We start from the raw sequence: 22,114 nt of genomic DNA on the forward strand, positions 1-22,114 counted from the left end.
AGAGCAGGGCCTCCATTCTAGACAACATTAGCTTTAACCCTTAAAGGGCTACACACACCACATGTTGTGAAAAGGATATAAAATTATGTCTGCATTATTTACACACACAAAAAAAGGATCAATATATTCTTCTTGGTCTTTCATGGCTTCTGTGCACTGCTAGGATTTTGCCTCTACTCTATAGGGCTGATGAGAAATGAATGCCGTTCATGTCTTCAGGAAAGCCCCTTAGCAAGGTTGAGATCTCTAAGAATCCTTACAACTTTTACAAACGCTTTGTGATTGAGCACACTGTGTCACAGCAAGAGCACTACGCTTTTCAGCCTTGTCTATTTGACATTTTGCATTTTGAGTCTTCTTTTTTCTTTTTAATTCTTGTTTTAAAAAATCACACAAATAATTTTAACTTTTCTATAGGTTTAAATTTTTCAAGTTAAAAACTTTGGGGAAAATGACACAATACAAATTAGTTGTAAACACTTTGACATATACAGTAGAAAGTTAGGAGTCCCTATATAGTTTGTAATACTACTCCCCTCCCCAGAGATAAACCACAGTTAACAGTTTGCTATGCATCTTTCTAGGTTAATTTCTTTGCATTTACAAACATACATACATGTATAATTTGGGGGGTCTTTTTCTAAAAACATAAATTGGGATTATATTATGTTAATATAACATAGTGGCTTTTAAAACATAAAAATATATCCTGGACAACTTTGTCTAACTAGGTCCACATCATTGATTATCAATAGCTGCATGGTATTCCATAGTATAGATGTACCAAGTTTATTTAACCATTCTTCTAGTGATGAATGTTTATGTTGTTCCTAATTTGTGTTTTTCTACAGAACCCAACTCTCCCAGCACTGAACTGTTCTGTTGAAAATACCCATCCAACAGTTTCTTACTATGCTCATCCCCAAGTGGCATCCTACAATACCTACTACCATAGCCCTCCTCACCTGCCACCATATTCTGCTTATGACTTTCAGGTATGTTTTGAGAGAAAAAAAACTATTACCCTTGCTTTTACTCATGCTCTCTTGTTCTCTCCCTAAATTCAATTATTGGAACCTTTCTATTGTCTGCATATGTATGAGGTCCAGGCATCTCCCTGATGGCCAGCGGCCTATGGGTGCTAGCTTAAGGACTATGTAGGCAGGAAATGATGGCAGAGATGGGAGGGTGGAAACTGGCCAAGAGAATAAACAGAGAGATGGAAGAAAAAGGGAGAGAGGGAGGTAAGATCAAGACATCTCAAGTTGCCTTGAACTACAGCAAGGAGAAGATAAGTTGGTTGGGAAATGGCAACTCATTAGTATGCTACCATGGACCCCTGTCCAACAGTGGCTTTTTCCATTTCTCTGATATGGGGAGAGGCCTAATCCTGCTCCTTAACACAAGAGCATTCTGAACCGTACAAGGGTTTGAATCAAACCTGTAATGAGGAAGAAGTCCCATTCTTTTTCTCCAGGCTTCCTAACTAGGACTACACAGAGAAATACACAGAGTATTTTATAACACCCCTCCCCCTTTTGCCCTAATATCACATAGGTCAGAAATAGTACTACCAAACTTGCACTTTCCCTTTTTCCTTTTGAACTGTGACTACTAGTAGGAAAGCAGAAGCCAAAAAGGCACTTAATTTTAAAAAATTCATTGTATGCAGAACACTGAATTAGACACTTTGGGCAAACAAGTGAAATGGTCCTTTAGGTATGTATAATGATTATAAACCCTTGACCACAGAAAAGCAAGGTTACACTAAAATCTAGTTAATTCAGCTGGGCGCAGTGGCTCACGTCTGTAATTCCAGCACTTTGGGAGGCCGAGGTGGGTGGATCACAAGGTCAGGAGTTCGAGACCAGCCTGACCAACATGGTGAAACTCCGTCTCTACTAAAAATACAAAAATTAGCCAAGCATGGTGCTGCGTACCTGTAATCCCAGCTACTCAGGAGGCTGAGGCAGGAGAATCGCTTGAGCCCAGGAGGCAGAGGTTGCAGTGAGCCGAGATTGCGCCACTGCACTCCAGCCTGGGTGACAAGAGTGAGACTCCATCTCAAATATATATATATATATAGAGAGAGAGAGAGAGAGATAGTTAATTCAAATTTTAGAGACCAAAGGAAATACCTTTTAAGGAAGGGAAACTCATAATAAATTTACTGATCAAGAGCCCATGAATGTTCCATGGGGACATAAAAGTATGACTGTCTGGGGGTACTTCCAATTAACCAGCCAGTTTGGCAATACAAAGCCCTTGGGCGACTAATTTCAACTTCGGTTTGGCAAAATAATTGAAACTTAAAAATCTGATTAAGTTGAACAACATGTTGTTGTGTTTGGCTTAGATGCCATTTGGAGCGGTCTGTGGCTCTATAATGCAACAATAATACATTCTAGTGTGAACATAAACTTGTTCACTTGTATAAAATATAGCACTAGTTCAAAAAGGTATCCATTAACCCATTTATGCCAGAGGTTGCAAAATTATTTTTTGTGAAAAATCAGACATTGGTGATGACCTTGAACAAAAGGATACAAATAACTCCCACAAGCTTAGCATTCCAATAATGGAACACTACGCATAAATGGATTAAAGCTTAGAAAATATAATGATATAATTATTCTAAAGCCTACTACGTAATATGCAATAATATGTAATAATAATACATATAATACTATATGTATTATTATTGCATTATAGAGCCACAGACCTCTCCAAATGGTATCTAAACCAAACACAACATTTTATTCAACTTAATCAGATTTTTAAGTGTACACAGGTAGATAACTCAGGTAACTTGCTACCCAAATAGGTGGTATAGACTGGAAAACACAAATATGTTCAAGAAGAGCATAGATAATTTCAGTAGTGACTGAGCCAACAAGGAATTCTTTAAGAGAATGCAGGGATGTTGAAGTTAACACAAGGAGGGTCATCATTCTCTTGGGGTCCCTATAATAAAAAGTCATCCTGAAATAGAGGAGCCACACATGAGTCTAGCCCAAGAGACTTCCTCTACTTTTATATCAAAGTAAATTACATTGATTTCAGGAATTTGCACTTTATAATGAACCCTTTAAGTAGGGACAATAATATATCTGGTGATGGTTACCACAAACTCTAAGGTTGGAAACTTCTCTTTTGGGTATGGAGCCATCATTCCTCATTCAAATCCTACCCCAGAAATGAAAGCAAGATAGACAATTCCAACAGTGACTTAGGTTGTTGGTTTCAGTTCAATGTTTACTCTGTGTTCCACATGCCACGCATTGAGCTAGGAGCTATGGAAACAGAAATTAAATGAGATAGTCCCTGCATTAGTCTAGGGACTTGGGGTGGGGGGTCAGGGGACAGCAGTGGGGACAAAAAAGTAAAGAAACTGTTACTCAGAGTGCTATGGAAACAGTATGCCTAACCCAGAGAAGGGATCCAGATTTAGCCACCTAGTCCAAACCCATACTATGGGCTTATAGCAGGGAATTTAGGGATTGTAGAAGTCTCTACTTTTTAATAACAGCTGCTATTCACTGAGTACTTACTATGTACTAAGTAAGCATTGTGCTAACTGCTTTACATGTATCATCATTCAACTATTTACCTCTTTGAGAGAAGTACTCTTGTAATTGCCATTTTTAAGATAAGATGACTGAATCATGGAGAGATTAAGTGACTTCACCAAAGTTACAGAGGCAGTAAGTGAAAGCAAGGATTTATATCTAGGGCTGTCTGATTCCAGAAATTGGGTTGGGAGATTTTTGAAGTTATGAATCTGAGTGGAACATAGATCTTTTCCCCAGTTAATTTTGGGATATTTATACTTTCTACTGGTTTAAATTGTGGGCTTCATACTCATGGTCCTCAGAAAGGGTCTCTTTACTCTTTTTAATTAAATTATTAAATTGATCCCCACTAAACAAGGATTCCCTTTCTTCGTGCATTCCCCAGGGGGGAATTCAGGGGCTGCTTGGACACTTTTTATATGTCTCCCAGTTCTTTCCCTAGGCTCAGGTCTTTAGTATTTCCTGCTTTAAGACTTTATAATTGTATAGCATAGGTCTTAAGAGGGTAAGATTTTAAGTGATTTCTCTGTAGAACTTAAATGGTTTCATTTTAGTATTTTAGTTGAGCTTTCTTTTGCTCACCAAGTTTCATTCCCTTATGGTTTCATAGGCAAAAATACCAGTCTTTACACAAGAAGGTCAGCTGGGCGCGGTGGCTCACACCCGTAATCCCAGCACTTTGGGAGGCCGAGGCAGGTGGATCACCTGAGGTTGGGAGTTGGAGATCAGCCTGACCAACATGGAGAAACCCCATCTCTACTAAAAAAACAAAATTAGCTGGGCGTGGTGGCTTATGCCTGTAATCTCAGCTACTCAGGAGGCTGAGGCAGGAGAATCAATTGAACGCGGGAGGCGGAAGTTGCAGTGAGCCGAGATCGCACCATTGCACTCCTGGGCAACAAGAGCGAAGCTCCATCTCAAAAAAAAAAAAAAAAAAAAAAACAGGACAAGAAACATCTGCTTATATTCCCAAATAAAAAGCAGTCAGCAAATGCACTCCAGATCTGACAATAAAACTACCAGAAGTACAGACACACCTCCAAAAGGCCAGAGCTCCCTCATGCTCTTCTGACTGTAAAATGACCTAAGTTACAACCAGAAAATGGACCTTTCTAGACTTTCTTCTGAACGATTTCCCATTTTGGTTATTTCCAAGTAGAACTACTTCTGTGACTTTGGGTTTGGTGATTTCAACTTCCTTTTGACCCTGAGGCTAATAGAGGGATGAGGAAAAAATACTTACAATGTTTTGTTTTAACACCTCAAAGTCATACCCTTATTGGGTAGCTGTCCAATAAGGAAGCCTGGGAAACACTTCTCGTGGTCAGACATGAGCAAGGATTTGCGTCTGGTCAGCTGGCCCTGAAGAAGTTTTGAGTGCTGAGCTTAGAGAAACTGGATTCTTTCAAGCACTGGATTCCAGGGTATTCTTGCTTCTCAGGAACAACCCATACTCCAAAGCAGGAAGGATATAAGCTGAGACTATCTGTGCCTCCTTGCTTATCTATCCAACACTCATTTCTCTTGTCCTTTGCACTATTTCCCACTACCCCTTCAGCTTTAGCCAAGTAGTCCAAAATCTGTAGGGTACAACACATCAGTTTCTACTGCTGGAAAATTAAACCCAGCTTTTTATAAACCCCTCAAGGTTCCTAGCCATACTTCCCAGTCTGGCATACTGGGCCAGTCCCTCTACTTTACTCTATCATAGAATGGTCCCTTTCCCATCAATCTGGTGACCTGCCAAGTTTAGGCTTAAAACAAAAGTCTCAACCTATGCAATTCAAAAGTGCCTCTGTTTATCCTATTTATTAAATCACAAGGGTACACTAGGTTTCACCCTAGCCACTAAAAGTTACTCATTATAAATTGAGCCAATTTGATACAAGGATTGCTTTAATCTTGGGAGAGGGCAGTTTATAGCACAGGTTGCTGAGAGCCTTACAAGGCTGTTGCTGCTATCACTCAACTTTTTCTTCCCCCGCCCCCTGCTGTCAAGTTTTTCCTTTCTTCCCCTTTTCCCTTGTTCCTGATTCAGCCCTATTTTTCCTCTTTCTTTTACCTACTCTTCTCTCCATCTCCCCAGCCTTTGTTTCCGGGGGCAGAACAGAGGGAATGCACAGTATCAACAGATGCTGGGTTTTACCCTTGGGTCACAGTGTCTTTAACTAGTAATTATCACCAGCCAGTTTCAGGGCTCTTTGTGGAGTCACTGTCCCACAAGGCTCCTGAGGAGAGAAGCATGCCCTGACAGAAATGCACATTGATCTTGAAGAGTGTAGGTCAGCCATCAAGCAGGCAGGAGGGAGGCTGAGGTGGAAGAGGAAAGCCACCTGTGTCCCTGAAAGGGTGGTGCTCCTCTTTGATCATCATCAGCCTGTTGGCCACCCCAGCCTCTTAGCAGCAGCTCAGGAAACTGGAACTGACTAGGCCCAGCAGTAGGCTATTTAGATGCTCTTCATGCTTGGTGGTACGCAAGTATTCAAAGCTCAGTTCTCCTGAGCTGCCCACAGCATTATTAAAGTCACACTCTCAGGCAGGAACCAGAATACACCAGGCCAACTCCCCAGTTGTGACAAAGCCAAATCTTTCCCAAGGTGCCTGCCTGTTGCTAGGAAACTATGCACTGGTACTGTGGGCCTTTTCCCCCACAAAACCCCAAGGGTGTGTGGACTGCAGCCAGTTAGCTCCCTAGCTCTGCCAGGAACCCTTCAATTTTATCCTTAAGACTCCCAGCATCCTCAAAGGGAAGTGAGAATCATGCCCCCCTCCCCCCATACTTCCCAAACACAAAACTGAGAAGTGAAAACCCAAGGGCCGTTGTACCACCCCCTTTTATTATCAAAGTGTACAACTGCCACCCACAGCAGCTGCTGCCCACAGAAGCCTTTTAATGCCTCTCAGGACAGAACTGCCTTTAGCTTCACTGCAGGAAACTTGCCTCTCCCTTCTGTGGCTGGGAACACCTAAAACTGGCCTACTGGCTCTCATGTCATCTCTGTAGCGGGATTTACAGAGGCAGTGAGTGCCACATGCCCAGGCACAGAAATTCTTTGCCCTGGTGGGTTTTTGTTCCCCTCTCTGGTTAAGAGGAGAGCGTTCTTAGTCGAGGAAAGCAACAGAACAGGAGGGAGAGAGAGGAGGAGGAAGGGAGAGTTTGAAGGGTGCAAGATGGAAAATCAGGAAATCACTACACTGATGTTTTAACAAAGGGTATCATCGTGGAGGGAGGAGAAAAATTGAGTGTTTGGGAAGGAATCTAAACTGTCTCAAGTCCACTGCCTCAGGTTGTTTTGCCTTTAAGGGCTCTCCAGCTTCTATGACCCTGCCATTTCTTCACTCAGAGTGAAATAATGGATGGAATTTGGGAGGCAGGAGATGATGGAAACTATCGTCTCTTCTCAGTCTTAACATTATGTGGTAAGGAACAGATTATTTCTGTGTCTCAAAGGCTTAGAAATCTCAACATAGATTTTATTTATTTATTTTATTCGAGACAGAGTGTCATTCTGTCACCCAAGCTGGAGTGCAGTGGCGTGATCTTGGCTCACTGCAACTTCTGCCTCCCAGATTCAAGGGATTCTCATGCCTCAGCCTCCTGGGTAGCCAGGATTACAGGCTCCCACCACCATGCCGAGCTAAGTTTTGTATTTTTAGTAGAAACAGGGTTTTGCCATGTTGGCCAGGTTGGTCTCGAACTCCTGACCTCAGGTGATCCACCGACTTCGGCCTCCCAAAGTGCTGGGATTACAGGTGCGAGTCACCACACCCAGCCTAGATTTTATTTTTTGAAAACATGCCAAGTTCATCTTATATGCTCCTGAAGTTGTATTCACTCATTCAAAATTTATTGAGCACCTACTACTTGGCAAGTACTATTCTGAGCTCTGGAGGATACAGCAATGAACACAGCAGGCCAACTCTCCTTCAGCAAGGAAATCACTAGGGTCAAGGATATTCACGGGCCAGGGAGAGAAGGGGGCAAATAACTCCTAACATGCCAATTCACTGGGTGTTTTAAAAAATTCATTTCCATTCCTTTCCCAAAGACTAATAACCTTTCCCAAAGTCAGACAACACAAAGTAAAATTGAATACTCAGTGTCTCTGCAACCTGACATATTGCTCCTCATTCTCACCTCCATGCCTTTGTAACTCTTTGCTCTCCAACCTACTCTGCACTTGGGGATGAGGGGACTGCAGTTAAGGTGGAATAGAAAATGTTGGACTTGGAGTCAGAAGACTCCAGATCCAAGCAAGCTATTTAACCTCTCTGATCTTTGTTTCCCGTCTATGAGAGGGGCTTCTGACCACTGCACTACCTCTCTGTGATATACTCTTTTAGCAAAGACTTTCCCAGAGATCAATGGCTTAGCCTCATTAAATGTTCTCAAGGCCAAAATTACCTTTTTGAACACTAGTTGGGATACTGTTGCCATAGCTCAAGGGAGAGGTATTGGAGGCTTGAGTTATAAATGTAGAAAAGAGAGTGATTGATTCAAGAGGCAACACAGAAGTAGAAGCAACAGGATTTGGTAATTGATTGGATGTGGGCTGCAAGGGGTCGTGGAGGAGGATTCCATATTTCTGCAGGTGGGCTTGTAGCCTGAGTGACTGAGAGAGCCACCTGTTCCATGCTCATTAATTCTGAGGTTTAGGAACTCTCCGTTCTTCCAAACAGAAAAAAAATCTTTGGCCCATGTTCATTTTTAAATAGTAATGACTGTTCAGAGAATTGCAAACCCACTGCCTAAACTGATGTTTTCTTTTTATCACACAGCATTCCGGTGTGTTTCCATCCTCCCCTCCCTCTGGACTTTCTGATGAGCCCCAGTCTGCCTCTCCCTCACCCAGCTACATGTGGTCCTCAAGTGCACCGCCCCGTTACTCTCCACCCTACTATCCACCTTTTGAAAAGCCACCACCGTACAGTCCCTAAAGAGGAATGCCTGCTGGCTATTGAGATTATTGTGGTTTTTGTATTTCTGCTTCAGTGGAAGTGTGTAGGGTACAAAATTTAAAGTGTGACTCTTACGCATAAAGTTTTACAATGGCCTGCCAGGCTAGGGAAAGATAGGGATGAAGCTTATTCGTTATTAGTGCAGAGCAGGGGTGGCTAGGCTGAACCCAGCACTTCCAAGAAAGGCAGCTCACACTCTCTAAGCAAGGCTAGGGAGCCAGCCCAGCAAGAAACTTATCGTGTTTGGACCTGCATTACCCTATTCTCCACCTCTGTATTCAGCAGAAGCGTGGTTGCCATCTGTTTCACTTTATGTAATAGAGTGTTGTCCTCCGGCCCTTGGCAGATTGCCACCCCAGCACCGAGGTTGAAGCACCTGGCTTATAAGCCCTATCTTTCCCTATCACTAAAGTCGGTCCCTAAAGGAAATTTCCCAGCTGATGAGGCTACACAGTAGTTCCAATACAGAGTTTTGGCTAGGATTTTGTTTGTGTCTGGATGTTGAAAAAGGCTGCCGACATCCCTTACTCCTTTCTTCTCTGTGAGTATGGTAAAAATGGCTGTTGTGAACACTCAGCTCAGCTTTTGTTAGTGGTACTTCCTAAAGGGAAAAGTGCAATATTCCTGCATCTTGAGTAGTGGGGAACAGTATGTACTGTTCTGGAAGCATTGAAATACAGGGCAACTTGTAAGATGTTTTAAGTAGATCACTTAGGAGACAGTGATTCTACTACATGTTGCATTATTACAAAATACATTCACTACAGGAGATATAAATCTTACGGTTGTAATTCAGAGTTTAAAAATGTCATAGATTAGGCTCTTGGGTCGTGATATAAATTGTTACTAATCTTTGTGACTATTTAATCTTCAAATATTGTGCTTCAACCCCAGCAAGCCGCACGTATCCTGCACCCCACCCCAAAAGACTCATCTGTATTTTAATGTCACTGCTCTTATTGGTCCTTTTTTGTGTTGAGACCAGTCATGACAGCATTCCAGATTATGAAAGTGTTAGAATGCCGCTTCAAGTCTGCAAAACCTCAAACATAGCCCACTTGACAAATACTTAAGTGTTATGGTAGATTTAAAATCCATCTGGCACACCATGGTAGGTATTTGTACAGTTCTTTTAATTATACATAGCTTTACACCATCAACTTGATGAGTTTAAAACACTTTGCACCCATGGCTTCACTTCAAAATGAACACCTTCATTGTGATCTTATATTAACCTGAAAATTGACTGATTTAAAGGAAGACTCATAATCCTACACTTTACAACGTAAACATACAGGGGCTATAGGAGGGTACCTAATTAGACAGTTCTGCAAACACAGAACACACACTGGAAAATTTTCCAGCCAATTTTGCTACCTCTCAACTTGATGGATTAGAGGTAGCAGACAAATGCTGGTGCTCCCATCTACCTTGTAGACACCCAGCCATCAAGAATCAAGGCACAAGAAGTGCATTCTCTCATTACTAACAGTAAATGCTTGCAAGATATCCGGTTTAACTTTTAGCATCATGAATATTGTCTTACCCAGATTTTGAATCTGAAAAACTATAATCCTTTTGTGTTATACAAAATTACTATTGTTTTTAGAGTTCTGAGCATATTAAAATTCTATTGGATTTCAAAAACAGACTAATACCCAATTGACTTACTAAACAAATATCAACTTGTGATGCTCAATTTTTTGGCCATTTACACTTGACTGTTTGCTTTAGTGAATGTGCATATTTAATTTTTTAAAGCACCATTCCACAGGATATCCTACATTTATCACATTTCTTAAAGTGTTAAGATTCTATGGCTCATTTCTATATATTTTTCTTACTTTACAAAATAACCTGAAACAGTATACATTTTATAACACTTATTTTGAGCAGCTTCTTTTATTACATTGAATTATATAAAGTGCATGTCACCTTAGAAAAATTGATACTTGCTGCTTTACTCTTTTGCAAAACATTTGCTGTAATGAAGGGATTTGTATTTCCAATATGTATCTTGACTGCATTTTGTAATATTTACTGCTTTATTCCTAATTCCGCTTTAAAGTATTGAACTGGGCATGAAACATTAAAATATTAATCCAGAACCTGTATAAACTGGATGTTGCTTAAAATCTGTATCACTGCCATGTTGGAAACTCAGACTGCTTTTGTGATGTTTCAAATGAATAAAATTATTCTCCTCCTTACCCACGTGTGTCAAGGTAGCTACAAAAGTACAGCAAATGCTCTAAAGCAACTGACAGCAGCTACTCACTTTTGACTATTAGGGTTCAAGATAAAAGGGGACATGATTAACCAACATATAAAACCTAATGGGAAATTTTGCCATGCTGTCATCAGAAATACAGCTCCAGTCTCCTGCTATAAAAATTGAAAAACAATATAAAAACCTATATAATTTCTGAAAAACAATCTTGTAAAACACGCACTCAAACATGAGAATTAAATCATTTTATTTTTGCCATAAGAAGCTCTAAGAACTAATATCAGGCCACGGTTAATGAAAAGTAGAACTTAAAGTCATGACAGGGAAGATTGTACAAGTGTGAACATTACAGTACTGGGAGAAACGAACAAGGTTTCATAAGGTTGACCAGCCAGGAAGCCAGTGCTGTTGAGTTAGCATTTAATTCTTTAGAATATGCATGCCTTGACAATACAAAATACCTTGATCAATGTTTACCATTTTTTAATCTTTTTGGTACAATGGGGGAAAATGTGGCATTATTTCTTCATAGTGGTTGTGTGTGGGGGATCATTACCACCAAAATCACAATTAATTATTTAAAGTATATTTTAAAGGTAGTCTTGCAAGATTGTTATGGCATTTTAAATCTCTGTAGTTTGAGCATTTTCATTTTGTCATTTCATTGAACAAATTACTGTTTCAAATAGTTCCTATCCAGAATATTTACAGGTAATTTAGCATAGGAGTAAATCTGAAGCTAACTTCAAAGAAGAAAAGGAAGTTCAATAGCCACAGAGCTAAGTAAAAGATAGAAAAAACACATGGTAATTTTAAACAGCATCCTGCTACAGATTTCCAATCCAATAAATACCATAAATGAAGGTTTTTTGCCCCAAAGAAGTATTTCACATGAACTCTGAACTTTGGATATGGAAACTTACAGAAAAACTGAAGACCCTGAGACACATGCAAGTAAGAGTCTTCTGGCAAAAATACAATTTAATATACCAGTTTCTCTCCTCCCAAAAAACTCCAGAAGATACCTTTAGTAGGCACAGAATTTAAATGTCATATTCAGAATTTACAGAGCACAGCAGCAGCAAATAATTACATCCCTATTATTCAGAATGGATAGTTTTCCATTATAGAATTAGTTCCTGGTTTGTCATAATAAGACTTGTAGAAACTGCCAAGTTTTATTATGACAAACTAATTGACCTAGCAGTTGAGTCTGAAAGATCCGGAAGCTCTGCTGGCATCAGTATCATTCACATTGGTAATTATGTCTAACTGGTGAAATAGCATTAATGAAACTCAAATTTCCACTGAGAACATTTCAGAGTGCACACTATAGTCAAAGAGTAATGTTATCAATATCTACACAGAAAAGAAACAGATATGGTGATTCCAGAGATCACAGAGTCTTAAGTTATAAGGTAATTTCAAATATCCCAAGGGTTAGTTTACAAAATGGTTTGAAGGTCTAGACTTACAGAACAGAAAACAGGTAAATGCACATCACTCTACCCCTTGGCAAGGAAAGGATTTTTCTTGCATTATTGCATGTACTGATGCCTGATATCCTCAGCTACCATCTTAAGAAACACTGAAACCATTACCTTCAAATCCAGCTTGCCATAAGAACAATGTATTACATGAGAAATTATGATTAAAGCTTTAAGTTCAAAGTCAAGAAATAGACTATTTTTTAAAATACATGGTAAGGAGAAAGAAAATATCTATGTTGAACTAAGGAATACTTAAGCAAGGTTACAAATGACTAATAACTATGCACAACAATATTTTCCAGAATCAATTTTTTCCTTTGCAAAAAAAAAATCATTTACAGATGTTCGACAAGTTAATTCTGTTATAAATGCTAGGCTATATATATGTTCCAACCTGCTTCCTTTTAATACTAGCACAGTTTAGTACTAGCACTTCAGTAAGTGTTAACTTTATTTTCTGAGTGTTTAAATATGTGTCATTTTAAAAAGAAGAAAAGTGGTATTTATTGTTGTCAAAACAAATGGGAACTGACAAGCCTATATAACATTCCTTATGTAGTTTTCCGATTGCTATAATATTGCAGCAATTTGCAGATGGAATAAAACTTACTTTAGAAGGGGTAAAAACCTAAGAGATCTTGCTGAAAGGAAAATACTAGATCACTGATTCAACTATTTCAAATAAAGACTTCCTATGGGAGGGTCTAAGTAATATGAACATTTAAAAATATATGGCAGTAGCCTCCCACCCAAAATATGTAAAAGTCTCACCTATGAAGTCTATCATTTACAAGGATTTATACATAAAGATTCATTTGGTGGCTTTCAGATTCAAAATTTGAAAATTTTCATGGGAATATTTTTAACCATAAGAAGCAAAAAGGAAATCTCCATTCCATTCTCTATCATGTGGTAACCACAGAATTAAAAATATGTGCAACAGAACTTTTCATCTCCTCCTGTCTGCATTACAGAGATTTGTTTTTTTCATTAGTTTTTTTGCCCCCCAGAGACCACATTGCAAAGGTATACAGTGGTCTAGCCACCAAAGTCTTTTACAGACTATGGCAATGAAAGCAAGGATTAATTCTAATTAGCTAAATCTAATCGGTTCTTTAGATGAGAGACTTTTCTGCATGGCTATTTTCATGGAGGGAGGGTAGCAGGAGGTTGCTGTCCACTTGGGACTAGCAGAATACACAACCCAAGTAGAGACTTATTCTGCCATTTTCCAGAACAACTCTAAAACTTCTTATTTACTCTTTATGCCATATACAAGACAAAACACACATTTATTGTCTCAATGTTAAGAAAACTGAGAATTCAGCAGTAAAGTGCTAACATGGAAGGGGGAAAAGTTGTAAGATGTACTAGGGTATGCTAATAACTCCAGTTATTTTCAAAGAACATTCAGACTGCTTCAAATTCTATTCAGAAAACTATCTCTCCAAGCTTTTTATTTTTGCCTCTTTTAAATGAGCTGAAAGCTAAACAGATACTTGGGGGGGTCTCACCTCTACTCAGAACTTTCAGAAAAATTTGCTTCTAAAAATTATCAACAAATAATTCCACTACACTTCCTTCAGATAATGTGGCAGATCAAATTTACTTGTTCGCACCTTAATTTGTTTTACAGATCTTCTGAAACCCCTGCCCCATTATCCAAAACAACGCTTTCTAGTATTTCAAAGGCATTTAGTAAGATTCTGGGATTATAAATTCAAACTCAGTACTGCCATCTGTTACATTCTGTTTAAAAATGGAATCATTTTCCTGCTGAATAAAAATATCTTCCCAGGTCATTGGCTTGTTCTGAGTAGATGTGGTGGTCCCTACTGGAGGTTCTTTTCCAGTGTCAACCTTATACCCAATACCATCATCCTTCATTGCAGGCATAGTGCTTGATCTATCAGAAAGATATGCATATTGTCTGATCTGTAAAGACCTGCATGGATGTAAACGATAAAGCTTTGAGTCCCCAGAAGGATCTTGACTATGAACTGACTTTATATGTGAAGACATAAATTGATAGTTGATGAAAGATTTGCCACAGGCCAAACACTGATACCTTCGCTCCCCTGTGTGATGAATTTCATGCTTTGTGCGATATTCTGCAAGAGGAAATACCTTCTCACAGTAACGGCACGGATACTTCTTCTCCCAAGAATGAATGTTAAAATGTCTCCGCAAGCTTGTCAGACAGACATATGATCTTTTGCACACAATACAGATATAATAGACCCTTCCATCTACTATTAACTCATAGTGATCATCATGTTTTACTTTCATACGTTTGTTTGCCATCTCGCTGCCAGACGTTTTTGGTACTTCATTCTCAAGTCTGGCCTCCCCTTCATCAGGGTCATCTTTGACAGGGATCACTATGTCATAAGTATCTTCACCAATATTTGCATAAACCTTGCAACCAGTCGATAAGCCTTCAATTTCAGTAGCTGTATCTAAAGTAATGATCTTCTGACCCTCCATTAGATGTTTTGATCCTAAGCCTGGATCATTAGTATTTCTAGTAATTATATCTGAAATTTTTAAGGAATTGGAAAGTGGTTCTTGAAGAAGTGTAGGAATCTGCATCTTCTGTATTAATGATCCATCAAAACTGGTACTTTGGGAGGTATCAGCCTGTGGGACCAAAGATGTATTACTGACGGCCGAGTCAGGACTGGAGCTAATAGTGTCATCATCATCATCTATAATTTCCTCCTCCTCCTCTTCATTGGCCTTGTTTCCTGTTAAAATAGCACTGTTTGGTGTCGGCTGATTCTGCACAAGTAAATTGATTGAAGAGGGCATATGATTTGGAAGTGAAGAACTGACATTTGGTGGTGTAGAAAGTGGTGTCTGATTTAACAAAATAATGTTGGGAGTCAGATGTGTTGGAGCTGAAGATACCAACAATTTTTCACTTCCTTGTGTTTGGCTCAGAGTTGCCTGATTCACAGGAGTAGGAAGTTTCTGAGTAGGTGTGATATTTGTTAAAGGGGGAGAGTTATTGCTAGCACTAGGTGCAACATCTGAAATAGCAACAGGGCCTGGGTTAGATTGGACCTGTGCCACTGTGTTATTATTCGGCAAAGTCTCCTTTGCGGGCAGAATCTCGGAGCAAAAAATGACATCATCATCATCATCATCAGAATCGGTAACAATGATCTTTTTCATTTCATAATCTTCGGCAGATAATGAAAAAGACTCTGTGATAATAGGCATTATAGTAGCCCCATTATCTTGGGCTTCATCTTTTGTTTTTTGTATTACAAGGTTCTTTTCACCAGAATCAGGAGGTAAGGGTTCAGTATTACCATCCTGAGCTGTACCTGAGATGCTTTTAACCTGTGACAATGGAACACCAAGCTCTGCTATAAATTTCACTCCTAATAACTGCCCTGACTTAATTAGCTCATCAAGCAAATCTGATCTAACACGAACAATTTTAGAACTATAGATATAATTGAGAATTTCTGCAAAGATCTCTGCTCTTATAAAGCTCAGTTCAACAACTTGCCCAGCAACAGAGAAGAGCTGATGGAAGTAGGTACTAGAAGCCGAAAGAATATTCTTGTGAGCACGGAATTTTCGGTCTTCCACAATAACGGTAACATCACAGAAGAGTCCATGGCCACGTTGCTCATTCAAGGAGTTCAGCAGACTGCCAGAGTACTGAATGTCTGTAGCAGAAATCAGTTTTCTACTCTCCATGCCTTTAAGAGAATGAGAAGAGAGGATGGGAGATGATTAGAGAGAAAAAACTAAAGTACTTAACATTTAGAATCTAAGCAGCAGCATCATTAAATAGTTTATTCAAGTTTTAATCAGTTTCGCATTTTTTTTGGCTTTTACAGAAATTGTTCATACAGGCTAGCTTTTGGAACAAGTGTCAAATCCTATTACTTCCTCCTGAGAAGAGCGAGCAAGTTTTACATCATTATACAGATTTCAAGAGTAATCTCCATAGTCACCTTCTTTTGAATCTTAGGTACATGTATCTCCACTAAGTGATTTTTAAAGATTAGAATTAATTTTCTTAGTCCCAATTTTGGGTTTTCTCTCCAAGAACAGGTAAGAGTTGATTTTTAACTGTCAAAATTAAGAAAAATAATCATGAATGCACAGAAGTTATTTCATCTATAAATGATTTAAATGTCAGAAAAGCTTGGTGCATGCAATACTGAGTCTGAAATACATACTCTTAATGTTAACTAATCTTTAAGAATATATGCAGAATCTACACCCTGGAGCCAATGACATTTGTAAACATTGACAATTATTACCTCCCAACGTCCCATTATTTTTCTGTTATTTAAATTGGGGTGCCTCATCTTGACAAACTATTAAACATCTCTCTTACCCTTTCCTTTTTCTTCATCCCCTTGTCCCTTCCCCTCATCTCTCCATCTTTACAATTTCCAGAGGTGGAATGTTAAACAGTGCCAAGTGAAGTCAACAAACACTATCATGAAAAAATATGACAAAGGAAAAGGAAAGTTTACCATTTCTAAATACTCACTTCCAAGAAAACATGAAACACTTCATTTTGTTGGTAAATAATTATGTGCCTTGGTATGAGAACTTTTTCACACCAAATGAGTTAGTGAAAATGTAAACATTAACTTATTGGAATAGATTACTCTAGAAGGGGGGATGTTAGTAGATTGCATTGTTGTGTGACACTAGCAAAACACCATATTTTGCACTTTGCAGAAGATATTTCCAGTAACAAAGATGCCAAAGTTTAGGGGGAAAAAACCCTATATTAAAATATATATAATATCAATACATATTATATATGGATATATTTTAATATATGGATATTATATATTAACAATTAGTCGACAAGTACCTTTAGTGAAGAAATATTTTTATTAATATTCTCTCCCTTTGAAGTTACCAAAAGGGTATCGATGTCACAATGCTTAAGTTATATACACGTGGAGGTCAGTTCTGTCTCAAATATCTTTTAAATGTTTCAAAATGATACCTTAAGAACAAACAGCAGGCAAAAAGTCTAAAAATCAAAGATTTAAAACATTATCTATTTGAAGGTATTACATGTTAACAGTCCCAAGGAATTCCAGGTTACCATAGAGGCATTCATCGTCAGAAAGGGTGACCTTTGGACAGTTTGCCAAAAACCAGGGCTTCTAAAATACGGGCATTTCGACAGAAGTAAATTTTAAGTGGAAAGACAGGTTTTCTGAAAACGGCACACAATTTTTGTCGTTTGCACACGGGGTCTTCCAATATGGGAATGCGTCAAATGTACGTGTCCAGGTGACACTGGGACTCGGTTTCATTTCGTTTATGTGTCCCCCTCCTCCTCGTCAGGGTGGGCCCAGGACAGCACAAGTCGGTCTGAACCCACCCCGAAGATCTGAGATTTGACTGTGGAAAAGCCACTCTACATCACTGTGAAACAAACCCTTGATCAAGGGCAGGTTCGGAGAGGCTGGTGACGGTGGAAAGAGATAAAAGCCTTCCGCGAGGGAGTGAAACAAACCGACACGCGGCTCCCTGCGGCAGCTGAACCTCATCTCCCTTCCTCCACCTCCCTCTTCCCGGTATGGACCCTGCCAGCTGCAACCGAGGTTTTAACCTCAATTCACGTGCAAAGCAAGCTTCTTGCAAATACAGATGGAGGTATAAACAGCAGAGTGAGGGAGGGAGGAATACGGGGTACCAGGGAAAGTAGAAGGTGGCAAACGGCAGGGTGGGGTGTTGGGGGGGAGATGAGGCGAAGCAGGCGGCATTGTTGTGCCCCGGGAAGGGGACGAAAGGGAGGATGGGCCCGGCAGAAAAGCTCTAAATCAAAGTAGGGGTAGGCGGAGTAAAAGAGGCACAAAAAAGCAGGGAGAGGGGCGAGGGAAAAACCAAGTGGGTCTCTATGATGGGCTCCCCACGCCCTGGGGCCTACCCGGGGCACTGGCAGCCCCTCGGTCCCTAACGGCGAAGGGGACCGCGCCGCGGCCCTCGCGGTTCGTCCCCTCCTTCACTCCCGGGCCCACACAAAGAGCCGGAGGAGCGGAGCCTCCGACTCCTCCGCTTCCTGGTTCAAGTGAGGCGAATGCAAACGCAGGCGCGGCCCAGGGACGGAGAAGGCAGGCGCGCTCCTTCGCCGCCTCCCGGATTGGGGCCGAGTCCTCACCTGCTTCCCGGCGCCGCCGCTGCTCCTCCTCGGGACGCGCGGAAGGCTGAGTCCCCCAACAACAAGAAGCCGCACTCCCCGGCGATTTTGCCCCTTCTTTAAACGTCGCTCCAGTCTTGGTCGACGTCGACGCGGCCGCCGCCTCCTGCCGCCACCACTGCTACAGCTGCCCCACGCAGCCGACAGAGGGCACAACGCGTGGGCGAAGCGTTGAAGTCAAAGGCGCCCTCCTCTTCCGAGCGACGGCCGGGGCTGTCCGGAAGGGCCCGAGCTTGAGGCGGCTCCACTTCGGCGCCGTGCTCTGCCTTCGGCTCTTTCCGCAAGGGGGCGGAGGAAGACTGGGAAGCTCTTGTGTGTTAGGCTCTTTCCGGAGGGCGAAAGGGTGGGAAAAAAGGAAAGGGAAAGATCGGGTAAGGCAGTCGCAAGCAATTGGATGGAAGGGAAGCGAGTCGCTTTCACTGAAATTCAATGTGAACTTCTAGGGCATACAAACTTTTCGAGACTATAGAGGTTTCATTTCTTTTGCAAGTTTGAATCTACTCTGTTAAAATCTACTCATTAGTTTGAATTACTCTGCTAGATGATAAACCATATTGAAATATAATCAGAATAAATACAATCAAATATAAATTAACTTCTTATGGTAACTCCAGTTCTGGGATAACAAGACAGCAACTACATTACAGTAACTATTTTAAGGAAGAAAGTTAGTGTTTGGACAACTACTGTTTTCTTAATTGAATACTAAATGGTGCAGTACTATGTTAATTCCCTCATTTCAACTTGCATTTACTGACCCTATGCTTGATCTGTAGCAAAAACCCTATGTTAGGCTCTCTGGAATACTAAAATGAATAACCCAAAGGTCTCTACCTCTTTAGGGAGCGCAGTGGGTTAGGTACACAAACATGGACAAAAATATTTGTACAAGGTGAGAAGCAGAGAGAAGGGAATAGCAAATTGAATGCTGTCATTTGAGCTGTATCTTGAAAGATGAATAATATTACTTGCATTTTAAATTTTTTATTATTACTATTTCCATAGCATTTCATCTTCAGAGGGCCTTAGTGTCTGACACATAGTAAGTGTTCAGTGATTGTTTAATGACCGAATAAATACATTGTGAGTTACATAATTTTTAAAAATTCTCTGGTAATACCCTTCCAACTGAGTTCCATGATGAATGAAGCAACAGGATGGGTATTTGGAGAGCAAAATGTTTCCCTTTTAGGCTGGCTATTGATCATATTCAACTAAGGAACCAAATAGTAACTATTTTCTGCCACAATTAAGGCCATTCACTATCTTCATTATCTTTTTTAAGAGATATGTGTAGGATAATACTGCATTCCTTTCCAAAATCTTGAATTTGTATTTATTAATACCTTTCAGTTGGAATTCCTGTGCTTCTTCCCTAAAAAAATCTTGCTAAAAATGTCCATCAGGATATTAGACTGAAAACAGGTCTAACTATATCTAATTTTCTCCAACAGGAAATCAGACATGGATGTCATCGTCTACCCATGCCTAATCTATTCTACATTCTCCTCAATAAAGTAAAGCCACATACTATAATAAAACATTGAAGTGGTGTAATATAGCTGTATTTTACATGGAAATATGCAATTCCTTAAGCTCTTCTCTAAGATTTTGTGTTATGGGAAAACAAACTATGTGGGAGTTATTGCATTACTGATTTTTGATTAGGATTTAACATTATGAAAGTTTCATTGTTTACCATAAAGACATTTCATGGCAAACAGAAGTATGCTGTTGTAAAATAAACTAAGGCAGATTAGTATTTTTCCTGGCAACTGAGCACTTAATGACCATTTTTCTGAGTTATCCTCCCCAAAACATAGTAGTTAAAAAAAAACTTAGTAATTAGAACAAAGTATATCTTGAAAGTTTAGATCTATTTATCTTCCAGTAGCTTAATTGATGGAAACTAAAATGAGACATCTTTGAAATACAGATCATAGTGGCAGTAGATGCCACCCTAGATATCATGTTTGTTGGTCACCTCTCAGTAAATTGGAAGGCACAATACAATTTATTTTGCAGTAGCATTAACATCACCAAGACTGGCAACAGAATTGCGTTGCCTTTGTCACTTTTCTGAAAGGGTTTTAAAAGTTTGGAGTACTAACTGACATATGATGAAACCTGTTCATTCAAAGCTCAGGAAACCGTCTCTTCCCTTCTTGCTGTATCTCTCACCCCCTAACCAAGCAAAAACTAAACAAGTTTAAAAGTTGCCTGTGATGAAAGGGGATCCAATGTTCAGGAAAGGAATTTTATTTGTAGGAAAGCAGAACAGACCAAGAAACTTGAGTGGCCTTAATAATTGTCTTTGGGACAGGATCATTGGAAAGTTTTATTAATTTTCCATTTCTCAACTAGTTATTTCACCTTTTACTTTTGTTTTTATCTGGAAGGCTTAACCCTACTTCAAACAACCCAGTAGATTGTAAAAAGAACAACTTATATCAAATGGATTTGGAGGTATCAATTGTTTCACATTCTAGAAAGTTTGTATTGGCTGAAAATGGAATGAGTTAGGTTTTATAGCCATATTGTCAGCATTCGCTTGCCTTTTGAACTTGATTATGAATTCCATGAGGGCAGTAACTGTCCTCTCCTGTGTTAAAATGCCAACAATCTTGTGGGTGCTTAATATATGTTAATTGATGACGACAAAAGATAAAGTGACACTCATTCAGTCTTAGAGCCCTTCCTATATGTTATACTTATGGTTACAGATTTGGTAAGGTCACTCTATGGGATCTGCAGAAACCCCAGTAAGGCAGAGTGGAAGAAACAAAGTCTTGAGGAGAAGATGTGAGTGGGTTGGAATTCTGATACTGCCACTTACTGACTCTTTGATCTTGAGCCTGATTCTTCATCTGTAAAATAGGGATAATAATAACCTTCCCACAGAGTCACTTTGAGGATGAAATGAATTAAGTATGCATAGTGTCAAACTGCTCACGGTTTTCAGAATATGCCATGCAGTTTACTGCTTTCAAGTCTGTGCCTGGAGCCCTGAGCTTGGAATAGTCATTCCCTTCATAGCCACACTTTGCTTACTTAACCTGTTGTCTGGTTAATTCCTGGTAAGTGCCTGGTCTTCCATAAAAACCTAACTCAAGTATTAACTTATTTGTGAAGCATGCCTTGGCTCAACAAATTGTAGATAGAGATGGTTGCTTAATGCTGAATGAATGGGCATCTGGAACCCAATAAGTGCTAAGTATATGTTGCTTTCTCACTACTATCCCCTTTGCTGCTTAATCCCAACCAATCTCTCTTTAAGTGACCTGTTTAATACTGCCTATTGCCATTTTTTCTGAAAACTTTCCAAAGTTAATTGGATAGGGATATCTAACTCTCCTACCGGGAAAGGAGGAGTCAATAATTGCTAACAATAATACAATCTAGCAAAAAAAGCAACAGACAGCTTATTCCAAACTTGAACAAAATTGAGGGAATATACCACCCATGAGTCATTTGTGAAAAATTACTTGGCAATATACAAAGTCAAATAAAATAAGAAATGAGTCCAAATAAAGAATTAAGAATGGAGATTTTGCAGTAAGCCAGTCTATTTAAGTGGAGGACTAAGCCCAAACAACAGATTGATTATGACTATGTGACAATGAAACTTATAAACCCCGGCACTGTAAATTCCATTCATTTTTTCAAT

General features: G+C 39.7%; 3 protein-coding genes across 5 annotated transcripts in view; 2 read left to right on the forward strand and 1 right to left on the reverse strand.

Moving 5' to 3' along the window:
• The window catches only part of TMEM255A (transmembrane protein 255A), a 50,210-nt gene extending 39,468 nt beyond the window's left edge, over positions 1-10,742 (forward strand). For both annotated transcript variants that reach the window (XM_012475618.3, XM_012475627.3), the window contains 2 exons: positions 852-995; positions 8,352-10,742. In XM_012475618.3, the coding sequence (XP_012331041.1) occupies positions 852-995; positions 8,352-8,510 (303 nt within the window). In that variant the 3' untranslated portion in view covers positions 8,511-10,742. The remainder of the gene's footprint in view (positions 1-851; positions 996-8,351) is intronic.
• A 249-nt stretch (positions 10,743-10,991) lies between these two features.
• ZBTB33 (zinc finger and BTB domain containing 33) lies at positions 10,992-18,573 on the reverse strand. 2 transcript variants are annotated; one of them, XM_012475613.3, is made up of 3 exons: positions 18,409-18,573; positions 16,615-16,716; positions 10,992-15,967 (listed from the first exon to the last, which is right to left on the reverse strand). In XM_012475613.3, the coding sequence occupies exon 3, from the start codon at positions 15,963-15,965 to the stop codon at positions 13,947-13,949; it is 2,019 nt and encodes a 672-aa protein (XP_012331036.1). In that variant the 5' UTR covers positions 15,966-15,967; positions 16,615-16,716; positions 18,409-18,573; the 3' UTR covers positions 10,992-13,946. The 2 variants fall into 2 exon arrangements, with proteins under 2 accessions (XP_012331036.1, XP_012331027.1); XM_012475604.3 differs by lacking the exon at positions 16,615-16,716.
• A 743-nt stretch (positions 18,574-19,316) lies between these two features.
• Positions 19,317-22,114, forward strand: part of LOC105733705 (uncharacterized) — a 39,308-nt gene continuing 36,510 nt past the window's right edge. Inside the window, exon 1 of the mRNA XM_064383813.1 lies at positions 19,317-19,339. Within this exon, the coding sequence (XP_064239883.1) occupies positions 19,317-19,339 (23 nt within the window). The remainder of the gene's footprint in view (positions 19,340-22,114) is intronic.

Source organism: Aotus nancymaae, unplaced genomic scaffold (assembly GCF_030222135.1).
Source record: "Aotus nancymaae isolate 86718 unplaced genomic scaffold, 86718_ANA_hifiasm-v0.15.2.pri h1tg000004l, whole genome shotgun sequence".
NCBI classification, from domain to species: Eukaryota; Metazoa; Chordata; class Mammalia; order Primates; family Aotidae; genus Aotus; species Aotus nancymaae.

Coding starts and splice junctions, on each gene's coding strand:
- ZBTB33 (XM_012475604.3), bottom strand. CDS start 15,965: ATGGAGAGTAGAAAACTGATTTCTGCTACAGACATTCAGTACTCTGGC.